General features: G+C 37.4%; 1 protein-coding gene across 2 annotated transcripts in view; it reads right to left on the bottom strand.

The window, feature by feature from the left end:
- Positions 1-25481, bottom strand: part of PARP8 (poly(ADP-ribose) polymerase family member 8) — a 193665-nt gene that overhangs the window by 49055 nt on the left and 119129 nt on the right. For both annotated transcript variants that reach the window (XM_070357474.1, XM_070357473.1), the window contains exons 9-13: positions 20749-20809; positions 20210-20300; positions 7398-7464; positions 2666-2791; positions 1263-1827 (exon numbers count right to left, since the gene is read on the bottom strand). In XM_070357474.1, the coding sequence (XP_070213575.1) occupies positions 1263-1827; positions 2666-2791; positions 7398-7464; positions 20210-20300; positions 20749-20809 (910 nt within the window). The remainder of the gene's footprint in view (positions 1-1262; positions 1828-2665; positions 2792-7397; positions 7465-20209; positions 20301-20748; positions 20810-25481) is intronic.

The raw sequence follows: 25481 nt of genomic DNA, 5'->3' as shown, positions 1-25481 counted from the left end.
TTCTAGTAAAAATGACTGGCATCTCTAAATGATCACAAAAACTTGCTGTCTCTGTCCCTGATCACTGAACGTTCCCACTTCCTCATTTAGACTATTCAATCTCATTTTACAACTAGATAGAATTATTCCTCCAAGGATGTGTGAAAGAGGTACAATTCCTCCAAGCTACTGAAAGGGGTAGAATATTAAACTACCATATTATGCTCAACATAATACGGTAGGACGTATTATGGGAAGACACGAAGACATTTTCTTTCACAGAATATCTGAAATTATCTTTCTTGAATGAAACTAACTATGGGGTTCTTTCTACTATGTAACTCTGACAAAATTAATTTTCTGTATGTCTTTGATAGTTTTGAGAAGATATGGGCTTTTAGGGATGTCCACCTGAAAACTACCAACATAGCCAAATATATTTTCTTCACACAAAATTTCACAGTATAGTTTACAACGTAATTTCAGAAATATATCTATACAAGAGCACCACAAACACACACACACACACACCAATTTACTAAAAGCAAAGAAAACTTTTGGTCAGTTATTTTATGTAATTATAAATAAGATAGGTCTGGTTCTTTATCTGAAGCTGGCTATAATGCTAATCACTCTATAGAGGCAAACTTTGTGTAAATCTGATTCCCAGTAAATACCACCCAAAGAACTTAAGTTTAAAACAATCTCCCGCCAGCCCCATCTTCACCACAAAACAGCTTCAGGATAAAGCAATTTCAGTTTTATAAAGCAGACACTGAGAGCAGCTTGAAGTAACGCTCTGGGATACAGGGGTTAACTGTTACTTCACTCTGCAAGTTCACAGGCAAAGCGCTCTACTTATGCACAACAGCAAGGACACCACTCTGAATCTTTAGACAAACTCCGACTTCCACGACTTATGTGAGTAAACTAGAGATTAGATAAACCTGCTTAATTAAACATTAAAAATGCTATGCTTGCTTTGTGAATTCAATGGACTTCTATTTTTAGGAGCATTCATTCCCATGACAGGAATCTGGACTAGACCTCACATCCACAGGAACGTTTATTTTTCCAGAATCAAAATGAACATTCCAGTACTAGCTACAAATGTCTGGTATGCAAAGGAATATTCAAAAGAAGAAAAAAAAATAGAAAATCTTCAAAACCCAAAACAAAACCGTGCGTCTTTGACCAGACCTTTGCAACACAAACACACTCACAAAACCCTCTCCTGCCCCTTGGCTAACATCTAAGAACTCAAGATGAAAATATGTACGCACAGCAGGCTGGGAAGATGAAGATGACGATGGTGTTAAGATACCAATGAGCCCTGAGGTAAGAGAGAGCCTCCTGCCCTCTGCGTTGGGTTCCTTGAAAAGCTCCGTTTTGGATGACTTGGGGGCACTGGAGTAAGACTTGCTGAGCAACTTGTGATTCTTGAGTCCGTATAATTCTTCCATTCTGAGGTTACTGGAGTAAGACCTGCTTAACAGTTTGTGAGGCTTCAGGCTGGCATTGTGCTCACAGCGCGGGTCTCCGGAACAAGAGCGGGTCAAGAGTTTGTGCGACTTGAGAGCGAGGCAGTCCTCCTGCTTGACGGCTGCAGAGCAGGGACGGTTCAAGAGTTTGTGCGACTTAATGGTTGTCACCGCCTGCTCAGCCCGGGGGTCGCTGGACAGCGAGCGACCGAAGGTCCTGTGTGGCTTCGGGGCGCACACGTCCTCCGTCTTGACGGTGCTGGAACAAGTCCTCCGCAGTAGCTTGTGCGTCTTGGAGATCCCGTCCTGCTCCGATTTCAGTTTAGATTTGCTTTTTCCACAACCAGGGGGAGGATAACTTGGCGACCTTCGAAATCGAACAGTTAAACAGTTAACAGGGCAAATCGTGAGTGTAGCAGACCGTGGAGAACACCTGTTGGGCTCCATCAACTCAACTCTGCTACAAATACCATCTCTTTTAAACCCAGCCTAGCCAGTGAAAACTGAAACCAGAAGTATGTACCGAAAGATCACAGGGACTGAATTCTATGTTACCTGGAAAGCAAAAAAAAGGATTGATTGTCCAGTTTTTTTTTTTTTTTTTTTTTTTTTTCCTCCTACCTATTCTAGAGGCCTATAAAGCTGTGGTCCCTAACCTTTTCGTATCAGGAACAGTTTCGTGGAAGAAACTTTTTTCATGGACCTGGGAGTGTGGGGGTTTCAGGATGGTTCAAGTGAGTTACATTTTTTGTGCAATTTCTATTTTGTGGCAATCTCAGGATGTTCCACCTTGACTTTAAGGTTAAGGATTGAAAACCCTCTGAGAATCTTAATGTCACCAATGATCTGACAGGAGCTCAGGTGGTTATGCTAGTGACGGGGAATGACTGTAAATACATATGAAGCTTCACTTACTAGCCTGCAGATCAGGGACCATCTGAGGACCCCTGCTATACAAAGGACTAATTTTGGTAGGGAAACTCTATGGAATTAGAAACCAAAAGAAATGTAATTTTAGTAAATTTAACCAATGGAAAAAACACAAACTCAAAACACAGAAATGAGTAGCTATGCTTTTTGATTTGTTCTTTAAAGTCATAAAGAAAATAAACAGATGCCGAGAGTGTAGAAGGAACGCGCTGAACTAAATAACCATGGACGGTGCTGCATTTCAGTAAGACGAGGGGAAGACGTCTATTACCCACCTGCGCAAGGTTGAAAATAAATGCAGGGGAGACTTGACTTTCTTCTCTGACAGCTTCTTATTGTGCAGGCAATTGGATTTTTCTTTGCTCTGCTTCCACTGTTGTGTAACAAATGTCTGCATGATTCTGTCAAACCAAAGATAAGTGTGTTGTCACAGTTCCCAGGTAATTTACTATCAGATTTCTGTATAGATTATGGAGAGAATGCATTTATCAAAGGAAAATAAATGCATGGTGATTAGAGAGAATTTAATTTTGAACCATACAAGATGATTTCATGTGTAGGAAAACATCCTATAGAAAATTTCTAGTGATTTTACTGTGTTGCAATTAATAATTAATTACTGTGACATAATTAAAAATACAAGTGATTAAATAATTGTTAAAAGGTAAAAGAATAAGGATATAAAGAGATTTATAAGGACACTCTCTAGGATCAACACCTTTAGCTTTGGTGGCAAAAGAAAAGTCTGAAATATTTTGTTGGTGCCAGCCACATAGGTTTAAAAATGATTTTTGTTAGTAATTATGATGAAGATACAAATAAACTTTTTCTTTTTACTTGATTTGTTTATGTAGTTTTCTTCCTGAAAAGGAAACCAAAATGAAACTACAAAATTCTAAGCAAAAATAAGCTGTGCAAAACTAACTTTATGGAGAATAAGCAGATCAGCAAATTTTATGTTCAGCACAGCCCCATTCACTTGAAGATATGCTGTATTTTTTTTTTTTTAATGATGAGCCTCTAAGAATTTTCAGTTCCTATCATAAGGCAGGAATTTGGTAACTTCTGACCTCAATATTTTCTAAATCAAGACCATGTCATCGCTGTTTTGCAGTAAAAAATTCTAGAATGTCAACTGCGGATTTAAGACGTGGCCTTATTTTCTGAGATGGGTCCCAGGCTGTGACAGTTTCTCTGGATCCCACCTCTCCAGTGGCCCTGGAGGAGGGTTCCTTAGCTGATATTGAAGTAGAGAAGAAATTTTACAATAAACATTGTGTGCAAGAGATTAAACATTTTCATTTTCTTTTCAAAGTCAGTTCAGCACTGCCTGCTTTTCCTGCTGTTTTCAGTTATTTCTAACACAGATTGCTTTTGGACCAGGAAATGGTACCAGTATCTACCACTGACAATAGGCCAGGGTGTAAAGGAGGAACTTTATTTACAAATCTTTTTTCCTCCTTCTACACATTTCATAAGTAAGGTAAGGACGTGAAATTTGTCCAGGTTTAGCTGGATGGTAAGTGGCAGAGCTGTAATACCTATGTAATCCGATACAGATGAATCTATGTTAACATGTTATTCAAAAGGGGCAGCTGTGCCTCTTAATACTAGGCTGATTATTCATTTACCAAATTAACACAGATTGCCAGAAACTACATCACTCAGACTTACTACCCCAACTTTGTAAATTCAGAGGAAATATGGAATTATGGGGGGGTGTTTATAGCTATAGAGGTAGTGAGGAAGAAGGGGGTAAAACTGCAGTCACAATCAATGATGCATGACTTCAAATTTGCAGTATATCCCTCCCAGAGATCAGAACAGAAAACCAAGGTTTTATTTCCCACTTAATTTTTGAAGATATTTTTCTCCTAAGATTTTAGCAAAATTTAAATGCAATAGAACAGCAGGGTCATCGTTTTCCCTTTTCTTAACCTGAAGTCCCCAGTGACACCACCCTTGGTACCAGGCAGAATTGAATTCTTTTCCTCCTATGAAAAATTGCCATTCCTGTGTACCATTCCCCAAGAAATCTAACACATGCTTCTCTGATTCTCAACAGACTAACCGAACAAAACACAAGTCAAAGAGCTAAAATTGTTCTCACTTTCATATAACATTAGCATTCTAAAGTGTGACTTCAACATCTTAAACTAGTAATTCTTAAACTTGGACACCCAAATCCCTACCTATTCTTGGATTTGAAAGGGAGGAGTTAACTATCTCTGTAAGTAATTCAATATGGTGTTTCATTTCAATGGTAATTTGAAATATACAATGTGAGTACATTTAGTATAATGGACACTCCCTTAAAATAGATATTTCAGTGCTCATACTGGTGTTTGAGTTTACTGGCACTAAGAAGAACTATTACAACTGCCATTGGCTGATGATAAAAAGAAGGGAAGAGACTTCAGGGTAAATTATACATTCACATCAAGTGAAGACCAGATGATGTCACAGTCAGCTATTCGAACAAAGATTCCAGGGTAGTTCAGATAGAGAAATGGGAGTATACATGGGCAATGTGATGATTTTCTACATGCTGATTTCAAAAGAAATGTGCACCACTGTAACCAGTACTGCGTTCAAACTGTGGTGGTAAAACAGCTGGAGCGAAATGACATCATCCATCAAGTTAAATTCCTGTATTAATTTGAAATGTGAGTTTTTATTGCAATTTACACATCAGTTATAAATTGAATTTTGGTTTATAAATTTGAATGCAACATATGAATAATTTATACCATGCTTTATTTGTTATGTACTTAAGGCAATGCTGGAGATTCACAATGTACTTTTCCTTTTAAAAACAGCTTAAGCTTGATTAATGCCAATTGAACATAAAGTCATACAGAGTTTAAGAATATTTCCATAGTCTGTGATATGCTTAGCCTTTGACTAACAGATACCCTATTCAAGACTGATCACTATATTACATCTGTTTGGAGTTAGTATTTTTTCCTTCAGGCTCTTTTAATGACTTCACGTTTTCCCCAATATGTATTCAATGCTGAAAATATATTCCAAGCTTTATGAAGGCAAGGAGTATCTGGGATTGTATGAGAGACAGATTAGTGGGTGAATCAAAAATACTGATGTGAAATCAAATCCTTTGTGGAGAAATCTCCACCACTTTCTCAGTGTGTGAGCTTAAGCAAGTTGCTTAAACTGTTGGGGCCTGGGCTTCATCATCTAGGAAACATGGAGAGTAATAGTACCTGCCTGATAGGGTTGTTATGAAGGTCAAGGGTGGTAATATATATCACAATGCTAAGTACTTGACTAAAAAAAGCAGCACTGCATAAGCAAAGGCTGCAGCTCCTGCTGTTGTTGAGATTCTGTCTTACTGCCAGAAACACAAAAGATAAAGAATCACAGAAAAAGTTTAATGAGTATTTCTTATTTCCTGAGCAATAACAAAAGGCCTAGATTCTAAATCTGCCTTCCTAACTTGCTGTATGTTTCTGGAAAATAGCCTCTTTATATTTCAATTTCCTCTTATGACTTATTCTGAGAATGAGATCAGGTTTTGAATTTTATTATATATTATATTAGACTAGAAGATCACAGGAAAACCCAGTTATTTAAAATTAAGGAAAGAAACTAAATTAGACTAAAACTGATCAAGAGTCATGAAAAAAAAAGTTCCAGTTCATATACCAAACTGTCCACATTAACTAAAATCTATACATAAAAGTAAATAACTTTTCTGAAATGCTATTTCCTGGTGGATCAGTTGGTAAAGAATCTGCCTGCCAAGAAGGAGACCACCTGGAATACAGGAGACCTGTGTTTGATCCCTGGTCAGGAAGATCCCCTGGAGCAGGAAATGGTAACCCACTACAGAAACCCCATGGACAGAGGAGCCTGGCAGGCTCTAGTCTATGGAGTCACAAGAGCTGGACATGACTCAGTGACTAAACATATTCTATAATGTGATTAAACAGTGAAGATAGAATACACATTTCCTTAATTTCTCAGGGTTGGGGATTATACACATCATTACTTCTTCTGAGCCCAAATGATGTACTCAAATGCCAGTACGGGTAGGAAGCTATTTCTACACTTCTGAAATTTTATGTTTCTTGTCTTGTTTGGACCAATGTCATTTCACTCTCCCCAAATATCTCTTAAGTGGCTTACACATGTACATAAAGTAGAACTCTGGACTTTGGGTGATAATCATAGTCAATATAGGTTCACAAGTTGTAACAAATGTGCCACTTGGTAGGAGACGTTGCTAATAGGGAACCTATGTATGTGTGGGGGCAGGAGGCAAGCTCAGTACCTTCCTCTCAATTTTGCTGTGAACCTAAAACCGATCTAAACAAGTAAAGTCATTAAATTAAAAATAAGTTTTAAAACTAAGGAGAAAACTGGTGAAGGAAAAAAAAAAATCATAGAGGGGTGGGAAGATGTGGCAAGGTGAGGTGGTACCTAACTTGAATGGCTTAACATAGAAGGCAGGCTCCATGCTTTGCTCCAAGACCTGTAACATACTGGCTTGAAAAACAAAGTCCAGTCAAAAAAACAAAGCCAATTAAGTTGGAAAAGCATACGTAATTCAATACAGAAAACTGAGAAAATTTCTCTTCAGAGTCCTTAAAAAGAAAACACCACATAATATAAAGTGCTAAACATATGTTGTAAATTGAATTTCATTTCAAAGATGTAGAATTCTAAACATTAAGAGTTTACTTTCTGATTTTCACATGCCCACCTTCTCAGGTGGAAGGCAGGGTGTTGCAGAAATGAGAAAGGATCCTGGCTGGGGGGCGGGGGTGAGGGGTAGGGGGCGGGGCAGGTGGAATCTAGCCTAGTTCTAAAAGTGAGCTCTGCCAGCTAAATTATTGATGCGCCTCTCAGCATCAGGATGAATTCCTCTCCTGAGGCATTTACTTCAAAGAGCTGTGCTGAATAAAAATGGGGCGGGGGTGGCAATCAAAATGAGAACTCAGTTCTCTTTAACAGAAATTTGCTTTCACTCATTGGAAAACTTACTTTTTCAGCTGATGTCCCAGACCAAATCTCTCTTTTGTGGAAATCTGAAAGACATCAACAGTGGGCACTGCAAAGGAAAAACAAAAAACCAGTCTAAATATTGAGCTGAAACTCAACTATCAGCCAGGAAAACGACTGAAAAGTAATATATATATTACTATGTGTGTGTAATATGTATATACACATACATACACATTTTAAAATAGTCTGCACACAATCCTATACATCGTTGCTTATGTTTTATTCAGAGATTTTGGAGATCATTCTAGGTTGCTATTGCTGTTGTTGAGTCACTAAGCTGTGTCTGACTCTTTGCGACCCAATGGAATGCAGAACTCCAGGCTTCCCTGTCTGTCACTAGCTCTCAGAGTTTTCTCCAATTCACGTCCATTGAGTCAGTAATGCTATCTAACCACCTCATCCTCTGCCACTTTTTTGTCTTCTGTCTCCTGTTGCTTTCAGTCTTTTCCATCATCAGGGTCTTTTCCAGTGACTCAGCTCTTTGCATCAGGTGGCCAAAGTATTGGAGCTTCTGCTTTAGCATCAGTCCTTCCAATGAATATTCAGGTTTGATTGCCTTTAGGATGGACTGGTTTGATCTCCTTGCTGTCCAAGAGACTCTCAAGGGTCTATTCCAGCACCACAATTTGAAAGCATCAGTTCTTCAGTGCTCAACCTTCTTTATGAACCAATTCTCACATCTGTACATGACTACTGGAAAAACCATAGCTTTGACTACATGGACCTTTGTGGACAAAATGATGATCTTGCTTTTTAATACACTGTGAGGTTTGTCACAGCTCTCTGTCCATATTATACACTAACGTATAAATATATGTATATGTAAGTGTACAATATGTATAATAATGATGATTTTCAAAAATATATATTAAGTGTAAATAGCAATGTATATTACAGTTTGCACTCTATTCTTTAGGTGTAAGAAAGTATACACATAGATCTTTTTCTAGGAATAAAACAATGGAGAATGACAGTAAGGCATAGGGAGATTCACTTTTCACTGCACAGCATCGTGTGCTTAATGTTTTTATCAGATATATGCATTTCTGTAAATTAATAACTATGCTGCTTACGAAATTGATAACCACCAAAAGAGTCACTCACCATTCATTATTCACTGGTTTAAAGGGTATTTATTATGTTCCCTCTGTGCCAGCCACTATAGATAGAGCTGCAAAATACACAAATACAAATAGCCTGCCCTTCTAAGCCTTAGGAAACAGGGGGCGACAGATAGAAAACAGGTAAGAAAACAGACCAAACGTCACATAGTAATAAAGGCTCTGGATGAAAATAAAGTAGGAAAAGGGGGAGGGGGCTAAAGGTTAGGTGGGCACAAAAAGACTTCAGCATTAGATAATATGGCAGAAAGTAAACGGTCCTGGCCAGAGGAAACACAGGGCAGTGCCCGTAAGGAAGAAATGTGCTTCACCATTCTAGGACCACCAAGGGGAGTCGGAGAGGAGTGAACAAGGTATCTCATTAGTAGAGGAGATGAGAGAAGGAGCACAGGCAGCTCCTTCCTTACAGGATCTTCTGTAAAGACCAAAGGTAGAAACAGGAAACTCAGCCCAGAACTTAGAGTACTTAAGGGAAGAGTATGGTAGCTTGGATTAGTGAAGGTGGGGAGCATTCTGGATTCACACTCTCTGGGAGATCTGACAGGTTTTGCTGATGGACTGAATTCAAAGTATCAGAAAAAGAATGGAGTCAAGGATGAATCAAAAGATTTTGGCTTGAGCAACCAGAAGTATAAAACTTACAAATTTCTGGGTAAAAGACTGCAGGAGAATCAGATCAGAGCAGTGGGGAAGATCGGCAATTTCACTCTGGATATTGTAAATTTGGGTGGGGAAGATCCCCTGGAAGAGGAAATGGCAACCCAACTCCAGTATTCTTGCCTGGAGAATCCCATGGACAGAGGAGGTTGGCAGGCTATAGTCCATAGAGTCGCAAAGAGTCAGACACAACTCAGCACCCACCCTCACTGTAAATTTGAAATGCCTGTTTGTCACTCAAGTGCAAAAGTTTAAGTAGGCTACTACAGAAATCCAGTATTTACACACTTGGATGAGAGAAACATGCTAAAGACATACATTTGGACGAGTCAGAACATATATGTATTTAAAGGCATGAGGCTGGATGAGAAACTATGAGTGAGTGTAGATGGAAGACGGTGGTTAAGGATTCAGCCTGAGCCATCCAGTATCTAGAGGCTCCACAGAGAAGGTTGAAGAGGAATAGCTAGGAGCATGGAAGATCCAGAATGCTGCTGATATGGACATATGTTCACAAAAGTTTTCCAAGGAAGGGATAAACAATTGTTAGAATATGCTGCTAAGTTAATTAAGATGAAGACTCCAAATTGGTCATCGGGTCATTAAGCAATAGTCAAGTCACTGGTGACGCTGACAAGAGCCCTGGTTGTGAAATGATGCATACAAAACACATCTACAGCAGATTCAAGGAGAAAAAGAAGGGGGAAAATGAAGTAAGTTAACAGAGACAAGTCTAATGAGGAAACTCAACAGTCATGGGAAGCAGAGTGCTAGGGACTAAATGAAGAGTGATTTAAGGTCTAAAGGTGTCTGTTTTAAAAATGAGAGGACTTTTTTTTTTACTAATGGGAATCTTTTAGAAGAAAGAGACATACATGAACAGTATAAGAAGGAGAGAGAAGAGTGTGCTAATTTAGATGAAAGAGGATGGAAGCTAGTATGCAAATAAAAGATGACCTTGTACAACAGCAAGGGTAGTACCATTCTTACAAACTGTGGCAATAACAGATCATTAGAATGAAGACTGTCTAATTATTATACATCCTCAGACCACACATGCTCCACACAGCAAAGCAGGCTGGTATCCCCAACTGCCTCACTCCCTGTCTTGGCCATTAGTCTGGGATACAAACACTCCACTGATCAAAGAAAACTGGTGCTAATCACCCATCAGTTTCTGTCCAGCAAACATTCTAATCCTTAACAGAGAATACTTAACTTCAATTCCATGCATCCCAAACCCAGTGCCATAGAAAAATGAATTTTAAAAATCCTAACTTGGAAACTCAGGGGAATTATTCTTTAAAGAAAAAGATGACAAAATTAGAACAGAGTGTGTTCTCTCTAAGAAGATTTAAGAAGACACAATCTCTTCTCAGGCAGATGAAAAAAGAAACTGGGAAGATGGAGGCAGAAAAATGAAAGGGGCCTGGCTTTTAAAAATGCAGAAAAAAATTCAAAATGCACTAGAAGAACTGAAATCTTCACTGAAGATAATTGTATAAGACAAAGGGAGAAAGACAGAAGAGGTATAATACACACAACTATTTATCCAAAATATACAAATTACTCCTACAAATTAATAATACAAAGACCAAAACTTATTCATACTATGAATTAGCAGAAACTAAACGTCACAAATATTGACTCAATTAGTAGTATAAAATCTGAATGACCCCAAATTGTGGAATATACTGAAAGAGCTAACAAGATGTTACTTCCAAAAATATTCCAAAATTCAAGTGACAAAATTCATATACTATTAAAATTAATGCAATTAGCTACTGAAATGTATTTAATGTATTCAAATAAGATGTTAGTAATCAGTTAAATTGGATATACATGTATGGGGACTCTATACTAACTCTGCCATTTTTCTGTAAATCTGAAAATGCTTTAATTTTTTTTAATGTATTTAAAAGTAACAGATATTTGCTAGCCAAAATAATCAGCTAGAAAATAAAGTGGAATATAAAAGACCCATTAAGCAAATAAACAAATGTCTGTGTGTACGCTCAGCCGTGTCCAACTCTTTGCGACCCCATGGACTGTAGCCCATCAGGCTCCTCTGCTCATGGAATTTTCCAGGCAAGAATATTGGAGTGGGTGTCATTTCCTTCTCCAGGAGTAAACAAATATTCAGGTATAAATTTAGCTAAAAGTAGTCTTTTAAGTAGACTATTAAGAGTAGAATCTACAAATAAATAAATATAAAAGTAGAATCTACAAGAAAATGACCCTTTACAGGAAAAGTAATAAATATCATAGAAATACTTATTCTCCCTAAATTAAAAGTTTACCTCAACTAAATTCCCCACAAGGTACATTTCTGGGGACAAAAGAATGAGAAAGATAAACTACTAAAATATTTGTTGTTTTAAAAGGGAAGGTTATTCAGCTTTTCCTTGTTTCTCATAATTTAGGTTGGGAAAGCAATAAGTGAGGGTCATTCAAGGTAGGTGGAAATTATTCCAACTCTGATCATATAAATGTAGTGGTATCAATAATGAGATGATTTGCACAAGAAAACATTTTTAATAATGTTAGTTGTGTGTCACTTTAAACAAAAAGCAGCTGTGTCCTTGAGACCATAAACTAGACTTATACACCAGTAATTTTCAGAAGAATACATGGTACCATAAAAATCATAACAATCTTGTCTTTTTATTTAAAGTATATTTCCCCATGTACAATGAAAATAATCTTTAACTTCAAAGTGGATAAGGAGGTTATTTCTTCTCTTCTTATCATTTCTGTTCACTCACAGATACACTGTCAGATTAGCCCTGGCCAAATGTTATAGTTCAGATAAGTATTACTCATACATTCTCCAAACTGAGGAACAAATGCTCTTCAAAAAGAACTGTTAACTAGGTCAGCCTAAACCTTGGATTTTTGCAAGTCATACATTTTTTGCAAGTTCATTTTACTATAAATGTTGATATTGTCAAAGACATTGCAAAACAATCTTCAAGAAACTCTTTCATCTATTTATTTGCTTGCAATGATCCAAGTAAACTAGGATAAACTCTATTTTTTATAGAATAATAAATTATATGTTTCTTTTTAGTATCCTTGTCTCTAGGTTGGCCATCTATTTCATATTATTCCTAATTTTAAATCATATTCTTCCTTAAATTTCTCTGAGGAAAAAAACATAGTCTTTGGGTAAATTTACTAGTTAAGCTGACAAAGTGAGTCAATCGTCCTGAACAAGGCTTATCATAATCGCTGCATTTTAGAAACAGAAGAAAGCCAGCAAAAGGACCAGAAACATGGAATAATGCCATCCTCATGTGAGAGAACCTTTAAGCAAATTTTGCTACAAATGGAACAGATGGAACTAATCTTGTTGTTCAGTCACTAAGTCATATTCAACTCTCTGTGACTCCACAGACTGCGGCAAACTAGGCTTCCCTGTTCTTCAGTATCTCCTGAAGTTTGCTCAAATTCACGTCCGCTGAGTTGGTGATGACATTGAACAATCTCATCCTTTGCCACCCTCTTCTCCTTTTACCTTCAATCTTTTCCAGCATCAAGGTCTTTTTCAATGAGTGGGCTCTTTGCATCAGGTGGCTAAAATATTGGAGCTTCAGTTTCAGCATCAGTCCTTTCAATGAATATTCAGGGTTGATATCCTTTAGGATTGACTGGTTTGATCTTTTCACAATCCAAGGAACTCTCAAGAGGCTTCTCCAGCAACACAATTCAAAAGCATCAATTCTTCGGCCCTCAGCCTTATGATCCAACTCTCACATCTGTACCTGAGTACTGGAAAAAACACAGCTTTAACTATATGGATATTTGCCATCCAAGTGATGTCCTTGCTTTTTAATACACTGTCTAGGTTTGTCATATTTTTCCTTCCAAGGAGTAAGTATCTTTTAATTTCATGGCTGTACTACCACTCTGCAGAGATTTTAGAGCCCAAGGAAAGAAAATCTGTCACTGATTCCACTTTTTCCACTTCTATTTGCCATGCAGTATTGGGACTGAATGCCATAATTTTAGTTTTTGAATGTTGAGTTTTAAGCCAGCTTTTTCACTCTCCTCTTTTACCCTCATCAAAAGGCTCTTTAGTTCCTCTTCACTTTCTGCCATTAGAGTGGCATCATCTGTATATCTGAGGTTGTTATTACTCCCAGCAATCTTGATTCCAATCTGTGCTTCATTTAGCCCAGCATTTTTCATGATGTGTTCTGGATATAAATTAAATAACCAAGATGACAAAATACAACTTTGTCCTTCTTTCCCAATTCTGAACCAGTCCGTTGTTCCATGTTTGGTTCTAACTGTTGCTTCCTGACCTGCATACAGGTTTCCCAGGAGACAGGTAAGGTGGTCTGGTATTCTCATCTCTTTAAGAATTTCCCACAGTTTGTTGTGATCCATACACTCAAGGTGCTTAGTCAGTGAAGCAGAAATAGATGCTTTTATGGAATTCCCTTGCTTTCTCCATGATCCAGCGAATGTTGCCAATTGGCTCTCTGGCTCCTCTGCCTTTTCTAAACACAGCTTGAACATCTGGAAGTTCTTGATTCATGTACTGCTCAAGCCTAGCTTGAAGGATTTTGAGCATAACCTTACTAGCACATGAAATGAGCACAACTGTGTGGTAGTTTGAACATTGTTTGGCATTATCTTTCTTTGGGATTGGAATGAAAACCTTTTCCAGTTTTGTGGCCACTGCTGAGTTTTCCAAATTTGTTGACATACTGAGTGCAGCACCTTAACAGCATCATCTTTTAAGATTTGAAATAGCTTAACTGGAACTTTATCACCTCCTCTAGCTTTGTTGGTAGTAATGCTTCCTAAGGACCACTTGACTTCACACTCCAGGACGTCTGGCTCTAAGTGACTGATCACACCATTATGGTTATCCTAGTCATTAAGATCTTTTTTGTATAGTTTTTGTGACCCTTCTGAATCTCTTCTGATTCTGTCAGGTCCATACCTTTTCTGTCCTTTATCATGCCCATCCTGCATGAGATGTTCCCTGGATATCTCCAATTTTCTTGAAGAGACCTCTAGTCTTTCCCATTTTATTGTTTTCCTCTACTTCTTTGCATTGTTCATTTAAGAAGGCCTTCTTATCTCTCCCCGTTATTCCCTGGAACTCTGCATTCAGTTGGGTATATCTTACCCTTCTCTTCCCTTGTTTTCAGCTTCTATTCTTTCCTCAGCTATGAGTAAGGCCTTCTCAGACAATCATTTTGCATTTCTTTATCTTTGGGATGGTTTTGGTCATTGTCTCCTGTACAATGTTGTGAATCCTTTGTCCATAGTTCTTGAGGCACTTTGTTTGCCAGATCTAATCCCTTGAATCCATTTGTCACTTCCACTGTATAATCATAAGGGATTTGATTTAGGTTATACCTGAATGGCCTAGTGGTTTTCCCTGCTTTCTTCAATTTCCGTCTGAATTTTGCAATAAGGAGCTCATGATCTGAGTCACAGTCAGCTCCCAGTCTTGTTTTTGCTGACTGCATAGAGCTTCACCAACTTAGGCTGCAAAGAATATAATCAATCTGATTTCAGTTACTGACCATTTGGTGATATCTGTGTGTAGAGCCATCTCTTTTGTTGTTGGAAGAGGGTGCTTGCTATGGCCAGTGCATTCTCTTGGCAAAACTCTGTTAGCCTTTGTCCTGCTTCATTTTGTACTCCAAGGCCAATCTTGCCTGTTACTCCAAGTATCTCCTGACTTCCAATTTTGCAATCCAATCTCCTATAGTGAAAAGGACATCTTTTTTGAGGTTAGTTCTAGAAAGTCTTTTAGGTCTTCTTGGAACCAGTCAGCTGCAGCTTCTTGGCATCAGTGGTTGGGGCCCAGACTTGGATTACTGTGCTGTTGAACGGTTTGCTTAGAAATGAACAGAGATCATTCTGTCATTTTTGAGGTTACACACAAGTACTGCATTTCAGACTCTTCTGTTGACTATGAGGGCTATTCCATTTCTTCTAAGGGCTATTCCATTTCTTCTAAGGGATTCTTGCTCACTGTCAGTTCAGTTCAGTCGCTCAGTCATGTCCGACTCTTTGCGACCCCATTGACTGCAGCACACTAGGCTTCCCTGTCCATCACCAATTGCTGGAGTCTACCCAAACTCATGTCCATCAAGTTGGTAATGCTATCCAACCATCTCATCCTTTGTTGTCCCCTTCTCCTCTTGCCTTCAATCTTTCCCAGCATCAGAGTCTTTGCCAATGAGTCATTTCTTCACATCAGGTGGCCAAAGCATTAGAGTATCAGTTTCAGCATCAGTCCTTCCAAAGAATATTCAGGACTGATTTCCTTTAGGATGGACTGGTTTGATCTCCCTGCAGTCCAAGGGACTCTCAAGAGTCTTCTCCAATGCCACAGTTCAAATGTATCAATTCTTCAGTGCTCAACTTTCTTTATGTTTATAGTCCAACTCTCACGTCCATACATGACTACTGGAGAAAACATAACTTTGACTAGATGGATCTTGCGGGAAAATAATGTCTCTGCTTTTTAATATGTTGTCTAGGTTGGCCATAGCTTTTCTTCAAAGGACCAAGCATCTTTTAATTTCATGGCTGCAGTCACCATTTGCAGTGTTTTTGGAGTCCCCCAAAATAAAGTCTCTGATTATTTCCACTGTTTCCCCATCTATTTGCCATGAAATGATGGGACCAGATGCTATGACCTCAGTTTTCTGAATGTTGAGTTTTAAGAGGACTTTTTCACTCTCCTCTTTCACTTTCATCAAGTTCTTCTCTTTAGTTCTGCTTCACTTTCTGCCATAAGGGTGGTGTCATCTGCGTATCTGAGGCTCTTGTTCTTCTAACTGTAGAATCAAGTAAATGTGGAATCCTCTTTACTGTTTTTTCCTCCATGATGTTTCTGTATTTTCTATTTTCATTACCAAGAGTCTTTACTCTTCTTAAGGCAAGAAATTATACACAAACCACACTAATTTTTGAAAGAAGTGCATTTTAGCACTGCCTGAATTCTGAGGGAAACAAAATTCACATCTACAGGAACAAGATTATGTGTCTTGGATGACTGTTACAACTGTTGATTTTGTTCACAACAAAATTCCAAATGATGCATAAATAAAAGGAAAGTAATTGATATATAAATATGATATCAGTAGAGACTGCAGTCAAATTAAAAACAGAAGGGGAACATTAAATCAAAGACTAAATTATGAAAACATCTGCTTAATGTAGTAGAAGATTAATGGAAAAATAACTTATAAAACCAGAGGTGATGGGCAAAAGATTAAGACAAATGATAAAAAGCATGAAGGATATAGGAATTAGATCCAATCTGCATATACTGTGGAGAACAGATAAAGAAGGAACAAAAAAAATGATTGCATAGAACTTCCTTGAGGTGGAATAAGATCTAAGCATAACAATCAAAGATAAATATATAAATGGTAACAACAAGGAAGGGGCTTCCCAGGTGGCTCAGTGGTAAAGAATCTCCCTGCCAAAATAGGATTCGACCCCAGGGTTGGAAAGATCTCCTGGAGAAGGAAATGGCAACTTCAGTATTTTTGCCTGGGAAATCCCATGGACAGAGGAGCCTGGGAGGCTACAGTCCATGGCTTTGCAAAAGAGTTGGATATGACTTGATGACTAAATAACAACAACAATATCAAGGAAAACGAGGGGGGAAAGCTCAATAAGTACATACAACAAAACACAAACTTAATCAAGACAGATTTCTCCCAAATGAACAGAATTAAAATACTTCATATACAAACTTTGGTGACTGCAGTCATGAAATTAAAAGACACTTACTCCTTGGAAGAAAAGCTATGACCAACCTAGACAGCATATTAAAAAGCAGAGACATTGCTTTGCCAACAAAGGTCTGGTCAAAGCTATGGTTTTTTCAGTAGTCATGTATGGATGTGAGAGTTGGACTATAATAAAGCTGAGTGCGAAAGACTTGATGCTTTTGAACTGTGGTGTTGGAGAAGACTCTTGAGAGTCCTTTGGACTGCAAGGAGATCAAACCAGTCAATCTTAAAGGAAATCAGTCCTGAATATTCACTAGAAGGACTGATGGTGAAGCTGAAACTCCAATACTTCGGCCATCTGATGCGAAGAACTGACTCATTTGAAAAGACCCTGATGCTGGTAAAGATTGAAGGTGGGAGGAGGAGGGGACAACAGAGGATGAGATGGTTGGATGGCATCACTGACTCGATGGACATGAGTCCTCCAGGACAACTCCTCCGGGAGTTGGTGATGGACAGGGAGACGTGGTGTGCTGCAGCCCATGGGGTCCCAAAGAGTCGGACACAACTGAGCGACTGAACTGAACTGAACACACAAACTAGCAGAAGTTTTTAAAGCACTTTTGCCTTTTGGGGGGAACTATTATGAGCTCATAAATTTATACCTGGTTAAATTTGTCTTGTTCACAAAAAAAAGAATCATTCTCCAGTATGAAAAATGAAGCATAACCCTCATATTTCTTTAGCTTTTTTTTTTAAGTCACTCAGCCGTGTCCGACTCTTTGCCACCCCATGGACTGTACCCTACCAGGCTCCTCTGTCCATGGGATTTTCCAGGCAATAATACTGGAGTGAACTGCCATTTCCTTCTCAAACTATTAAATATGTAAATCAATTACTGGAGATGAAAAAGTAAGAGTTAAATTACGAATGAGTTGCAAAACTGAATAAGTGGTATTGAACAACAAATCCTCTCAACATGAATTAAAACATAATTGTTGAAATATTTATAAAGCCATGCAAATATGATGAGTCTTTAAAAGATACTGTAAAGGAAAACCTCTGCCTAAAATTCAAGATTATATAAACACATGAAACAGTGGTAAAGGTTACATAAAAGTATGCCACGTTGTCATCTCGCACAGATGGAACTGAGTGAGTAGAGATGAAATGACCCAAATTTGTTCCTAACCCTGTTAATTAAAAAAAAAAAAAAATAGTTCAGACATGAGGGTTTCTTTTGCTTTTAATCACCATCAGAATCAAACAGAATAAGTATATTTCAAATTACTAAAGAGAGAAAAATTTCCCCACAATAAATGGGGAAACAGCAAAAACACATCTATCTACAGGCTAAATTATTATGCAGATATTACACATCATTCTGCTTTAGGATATTCAATGACTGGAGCAAAGGCTCATAACATTAAGGTGCATAGCTATTAATACAATTCAATGTCAACTTTATGAAAATAAACCACATGTGCACAGAAAACATAAAAAACACCAACTGATTTATTGGTTCCTCAGTATAGAGGGATTATAAGGAATTATTTTCCTTCTTTATTGCATTTCTCTCTATATGTATTTTTGCATTTATAAATATAATTTATTTTTGTACATATAATCAAAATAAAAATATGTCACCTCTATTTGTCTCTGCCTAGCATTAGGTGACATCAGTTACTATATGTTACTGCATGTTGTTAATTAGGTAGAATACACTAGGTAATAATTAAAAAGTGATGACAACAGAAATATTTTCAAAATGGAGACTTTCCTATATATTTAATAAACCTGAAAGGGCAGATAGTTTTCTTATAAGAAAACTAACAACAGATGTAAGCTCTTTGATACACCTAAAGCATAACATGCAGAGACAATGGTAATGTGTGCCCAGAAGATTAAAAATGGCTACAATTCCAAGACACAACATCTATGTCAGTATCCCTTGATTCTGGGTGGGTTCTTTGACTATTTTGATGAATAGAATACAGTGGAGACTCCGTGAGCCTTTTACCACAGCCCCTTTCTTAGAGCACTTGCTTTTGGATTATAGTCACCATGCTACAAGAAGCTAAACCACACAAAGCAGCCAGATGCAAGGAGACACTTTATAGTCCCAGCTGAGCCCTACGTGGTCCTGAAATGATACCTGCATCAATTGCTAGTCATCTAAAGTCCAACCATTTTGAGCCTCCAACCTAATGGGGCCTTTAAAAACATAAACTTCATCCACCATCTGACTACAGAGGCACGGGAGACTCCAGGCAGGAGATGCCCAGTGGAGCACCAAAGAATGGTGAGAGAGAAGTTGTTTTAAGTCAATTCATTTTGGAGTGGTTTATTCTGCAGCAGTAGATAATTGCACCAATATGAGAGGATACTGGTGTGTGTGTATGTGAGAGAGAAAGAGAGAGAGAAGTACATAAAGTGAAGTGTCTCAGTTGTGTCTGACTCTGAGAGCCCATGGACTGTAGCTTGCCAGGCTCCTCCATCCATGGGATTTTCCAGGCAAGAAACTTAGAGTTGGTTGCCATTTCCTTCTCCAGGGGATCTTCCCGATCCAGGGATCAAACCTGGGTCTCTCATACTGCAGGCAGACTCTTTACTGACTGAGCCACCAGAGATGCCAGACAATACTGGAGTGGGTAGCCATTCCCTTCTCCAGGGGATCTTCCCAACCCAGGAACTGAACCAAGGTCTCCTGCATTGCAGGCGGATTGTTTAGCAGCTGAGCTACCAGAGAAGTCCCATAATACATATAGATTACATTTAAATCCAGTAAGTCTTGGCAAGGTTGATAATAGGGTCCTTTGTTATAAACAACTCTTCCTTCAGATACATCAAAATCATCCCTTCAGGTATTGGAACACAAAAATATTATTAATACTTCATTTTCAAAAAAGAAATATGTTATACTTAGGCTAAATTCATTAGTAATCAAAGATAAATTAAAATTAAATATCAGGTTCAGAAACACAAAAAATTAAACCTAAGGGCAACTCTCAGTATAGTTACTGAGTGTTTTATTATATGCACAATTCTCTTTTAGGTTTCGTTGTTTTTCTTCCACAGCAACGCATCAGCTTCTGAAAACGATAACACGAAATGTATGCTTCTGTTTACATAAGTTATGTTGGTGATACGGCACCTCTGTTAGGATGCAAGTATGTTTAAAAAGCATTATCAAGATAGTCTCAATTATGTTCAGAATTACCCAATGAACCATATTGTACTTCATGCACAATGCACAACTGATGAATATGCAAAACAACAGGAAAACGAAACTCACCTGGGCCATTCAAATACTGTGTAAGAGAACAGTGTAATCGGACAATTATAGGTTCTGTTCGAATCACTTCCCATGCCACTGCAATCTCCTCCTGTGCAAATATTTGCAAGATGAATTAGTAATCTTTTAGAGTTCTTGATTTTTTTCCAAAATAAAAAATATATGTTTCTAAAACTTATTTTGAAGAAGTACTTATCATTAAGGCCTACAAATTATCTCAAAAACTTACAGGTCTGTGAAATTGAAGTCAAAGTACTTTTAATCTTTGCCTTCATTTGAAAATTCAACCGAAAACTTAACAAATAAGGACATACTATACTACTGATACAAACTCATAATTTTCAGAAAATATTAAAAGAACTGATGGAAGAAAACATATGCAACATCTCTGCTTTTTCAACCAGTCGTAGCATTTCTTCATAAATCACTTTAACAAAGTCATTATGTTTCTAATCGTATTATAAGAGAAACTAAAATTAAATTTCTTCCAAGAAAAAAAGTGTTTTTTAAATGCAGCAATCGTATAAGTCGATACTCACATCAAGAAAGCTAACATCAATATGCAGATCAATATCTACATCATCAATGGCTCCATATTCCCTGAAAGCAAAGATTAACATTATTGTTTCATTTTCATTAAAAGACAGTGTGTCCGAGGTTATTTTAAATTAAAATTTAGTCATGAATTCTCATCCCTGATGCCCATAGATAGTTCAGAAATGACTGTTAGTTAATAAATTAACTAACTCAATTTAGTTGGATTGTGGTCTCATGTGACCTCTGTATACCATATATATACCTTTCCATCTTATGTACAGGCAACTATGTACATGAACTCAAGAGTTATTTGGTTCATAGTTTCAAATACCCCTGGTTCTATTTAACAAATTCAATGATCTTCTCATGTGATCACTTGGTGTTCAAGATTCAGAGCTGCCTCTAAGCGCAAGAAAGGAGTCTCTGACCCGAGGAAGGGGAGGAGGGATCACTGATTGCCACAATAATATGCCATAAATTTTCCTGCCACATTAGAACATCAGTAGTTCTGAAACTTATCCAGGTGTTCTGCTACTTAAATGTCACTGATGTTTCAATAGGCAGTTTTACATGTCTGATGTATCCAAATTAAAACAAGTACCAACAGTATATTCCACACAAACAGGCATATTTTTTAACTAACTAAAGGGCAAAAACAGTAGTTTTTGTATTCTCCACACACACACATCTCTATTTTTGATATTTTTAAAAATTCTGAAGTTACCAATGCTAATTACAGTGAAGGAAAAAACTATGATGATAACAGAAATTGTAAAAACTAATGGCCAATATTTATTGAGCACTTACCTGCCAGAAAGCATTCTAAGGATTTTGCATACATGTGATCATAACGCACAATAGGTACTACTTGTTGTTTAGTCACTAAATCATGCCCAACTCTTTTGCGACCCCATGGACTGTAGCCCGCTAGGCTTCTCTGTCCATGGGATTTTCCAGGCAAGAATACTGGAGTGGGTTGCCATCTTCTCCTCCAGAGGGTCTTCCCAACCCAGGGATCAAAATCGTGTCTCCTGCATTGGCAGGTGAGTTCTTTACCACTGAGACACCAGGGTACTATTACCATTTCCAATTTACACGCCCATTAACTGAGGCTCAGAGTCATAAAGTAACTGATCCATCATTGCTTTGTAGCAGAGCCAGGATTTGAATGAAGGCTGAGCGCCGAAGAATTGATGCCTTTGAACTGTGGTGTTGGAGAAGACTCTTGACAGTCCCTTGGACTGCAAGGAGATCCAACCAGTCCATTCTGAAGGAGATCAGCCCTGGGATTTCTTTGGAAGGAATGATGCTAAAGCTGAAACTCCAGTACTTTGGCCACCTCTTGCAAAGAGTTGACTCACTGAAAATGACTCTGATGCTGGGAGGGATTGGGGGCCGGAGGAGAAGGGAACGACAGAGGATGAGATGGCTGGATGGCATCACTGACTCGATGAACGTGAGTCTGAGTGAACTCCGGGAGTTGGTGATGGACAGGGAGGCCTGGCGTGCTGCGCGATTCATGGGGTCGCAGAGTCGGACACGACTGAGCGACTGATCTGATCTGATTTAAATATTTATGTAGGTGCCTAGCTCTTTATTCAATAAACTATCACTTTGTGTTGGAAACCAGGTCAAACAATGATGGATGATCTCACTAAGTCCTCGTCATAAACTTCTGACAGCAATAATATAATTGTCCTCATTCGCAAATGAGGAAACTGAGGTTCAGGAAAGTGGAACAAGTTGCCAGCGGGCAGAAAAGTTGGTGGAAATTCAGACACAGAATGTACATTCAATCTCAAACTGTCAAGTGCAGTATGTGGCACACGGTAAGTACTCAATGAACAGTTCCATGTATGATATTCAAATAATGCTGATGTAGTACAAAACTATGGCACTTTTATAGGGTTCAGAGAATGCACTTTTATAATGATTAAACAGCTTTATGTAATTTGAAGAATAAAGGAATGTAGAGAGTCCTTTTACTTTTTTATATCAATGATCAAAAAATGCAGCATGTTAGAAACTAACAACTCAGCCTCTATGTTTTCTCCATTCTCTCCTTAAAAATATATCAAAACACTGAGTACATTTTCATTATTTATGCGTTTACACTTTCTATTTTTTCATGGTCCTTTCTAAAGGTTACATAAATAAGAAATGGATAAAATTATTCACATAGGAATTAACTTTTTAATTGCATGCTTCAAAATATTGGTGTTATAGAAAATAGATAAAATTATTCACATAAGAATTAATGTGGCGGATTCATTTTGATATTTGGCAAAACTAATACAATATTGTAAAGTTTAAAAATAAAATAAAATTAAAAATAAATTTATATTAAAAAAATCAGAAAAAAAAGAATTACTTCTTTAATTGCATGCTTCAAAACATCTGTCTTAATCACAAAGGATAAAAATTTTTATAATCTTGTGCAAATTTCGACATGCAAATTTAGATATAAACATATGCCAATTTAGTTACAAAATTATACAGAAACTACGACAAGAATAAGGATCAAGAACAAGAACCATTGCTTTCATGAGTCTAGTTCAGGGTTCAGAAAACTTTTCCTGTAAAGGTCAAAATAGTAAACCTTTTAGTTTTTACAGGCCACATAGTCTCTTTCACATATTTCTCTTTATTTTGGGGCCATTTTTTTTTACAACCCTCTAAGAAAAGCAAACACCATGAACTGTTCAAAACAGATCCCACGGCCCACTGGTCATAATTTGCTGACCCTGGACGTCAGCATACTATTCATAAGTACAAGAAGTCAAATATCTAAAATCAGACATGTCAAAAGGGAACCATTAAATACAATGATGAGGATAGACCACTGCTACTGCTAAGTCACTTCAGTCGCGCCCAACTCTGTGTGACCCCATAGATGGCAGCCCACCAGGCTCCCCCGTCCCTGGGATTCTCCAGGCAAGAACACTGGAGTGGGTTGCCATTTCCTTCTCCAATGCATCAAAGTGAAAAGTGAAAGTGAAGTCGCTCAGTCATGTCCGACTTTTGGCGACCCCATGGACCGCAGCCTACCAGGCTCCTTTGTCCATGGGATTTTCCAGGCAAGAGTACTGGAGTGGGGTGCCATTGCCTTCTCTGGATAGACCACTAATGATGTTCAAATGACATTTTGGTGAGGGAAAGAAACCTTGACTATAACCATTCCCATAAAATTAGAACAAATATGTACAATGTAGAAATTAGGAAAAAATGAATATTGAATAATAAGGAAATACTTAAACTGTGGCATGATGGTATAATTTTTTAAATTATCCATTACTACAAATGTTGATATAAAAATATTTAGTATCATGAGGGAAATGTTCCAAATATATACTGTTCACTGAGCAAGTAGAATACCAAAACATTATGGAGAGCGAAATAATTTTTTTTAAATAAAATAGAAATCAGAACACCAAAAAAGTAGGAAGAGGACTTGTATATTACATATAGGCTGTGGGTAACATTTATTTTGTAAAAAAAAAACAAAAGTATTTTCTAAAAAAATCTTTTTCTGATTACAATGGCAATATAGACTCATATAAAATGTGAGAAAGAGAAAAACAGACAATAAATAACTTGTAATAAAATTTAATACCACTCAGTTTTAGTTTACAATAGTTTTCCTTTATATTCATTCCAGTCTCTTTCATATATTAATATATCATTATAATACACATTATTAAGGATAATAGGTATGTAAAAATTTTTGTCCTGCTCTTCCACTTATTCTATAATGAGTACTTTTTTTACCTTGTGGAATATTCTTTAAAACCATAAATTTAAATCCATAAATTTGTATGAATAAAATTATATAATACAACATTAGGGTGCTCTCAATTTTTTTACACTATTAATATTGATAAATGGCCCTCTGGATAGAAGTCTACATGCAGCTGTCTTCTCAGAGATAAATTCCAGAATTAATAATTGAAATAAATAGCATAACTATATTTGGTAATCCTAATATATACTGTTTAGTTACTATTTTTAAAAAGTTAAAACAACTTATAATCACATCAGCCAGGTTCTCACAGTAGCCATTTCCCACATTCTCATCATCACCAGGCATTTTTTTCTCCCATCTTTGCCAATTTCAGAGGGGAGAATAACTCTGGATTTACTTATGATGGCAAGACTTTGGTATATTTAAAAGCAGAGAAAAGTGCAGCAGAGATAACAAAAGTCAGTACAAACCTTACCCCAGCTGTTTTCTTCATACATAGATTTCTATACCACTTCAACAGAACAAATCATAGAGTTATGATTAGAATGTGACATATGTTCTTTATAAAACCTTTAATATGTGAATTTTATTCTTTATATAATTTTTCAACACTTTTTAAAGAGCTTCCTCGGTAGCTCAAATGGTAAAGAATCTACCTACAATGTGGGAGACCTGGGTTTGATCCCTGTGCTGGGAAGATCCCCCGGAGAAGGGCATGGCAACCCACTCCAGTATTCTTGAGTGGAGAGTCCCATGGACAGAGGAACCTGGCAGGCTAGAGTCCATGGGGTCACAAAGAGTCGGACACAACTAAGTGACTCACTTTCACTTTCTTTCACTTTTTTTAGTTAAAAGTATCTTTAATTTCTAATACTATCAATTTCTTTCAAAAAAAAAAAAAAAACACAGGAACAAAAGGGTTACAAGTGCTCTTTCACCACAGCAGAGCAGGAGTATAGAATTTTAAGGAAGCAGAGACATTAAAGGTTTGCA

The sequence above is a fragment of the Bos mutus genome, chromosome 20 (genome assembly GCF_027580195.1).
Source record: "Bos mutus isolate GX-2022 chromosome 20, NWIPB_WYAK_1.1, whole genome shotgun sequence".
Taxonomy (NCBI): domain Eukaryota; kingdom Metazoa; phylum Chordata; class Mammalia; order Artiodactyla; family Bovidae; genus Bos; species Bos mutus.
The sequence above is the reverse complement of the archived record's forward strand: the minus strand, read 5'-3'. Positions and strand labels throughout refer to the sequence as shown.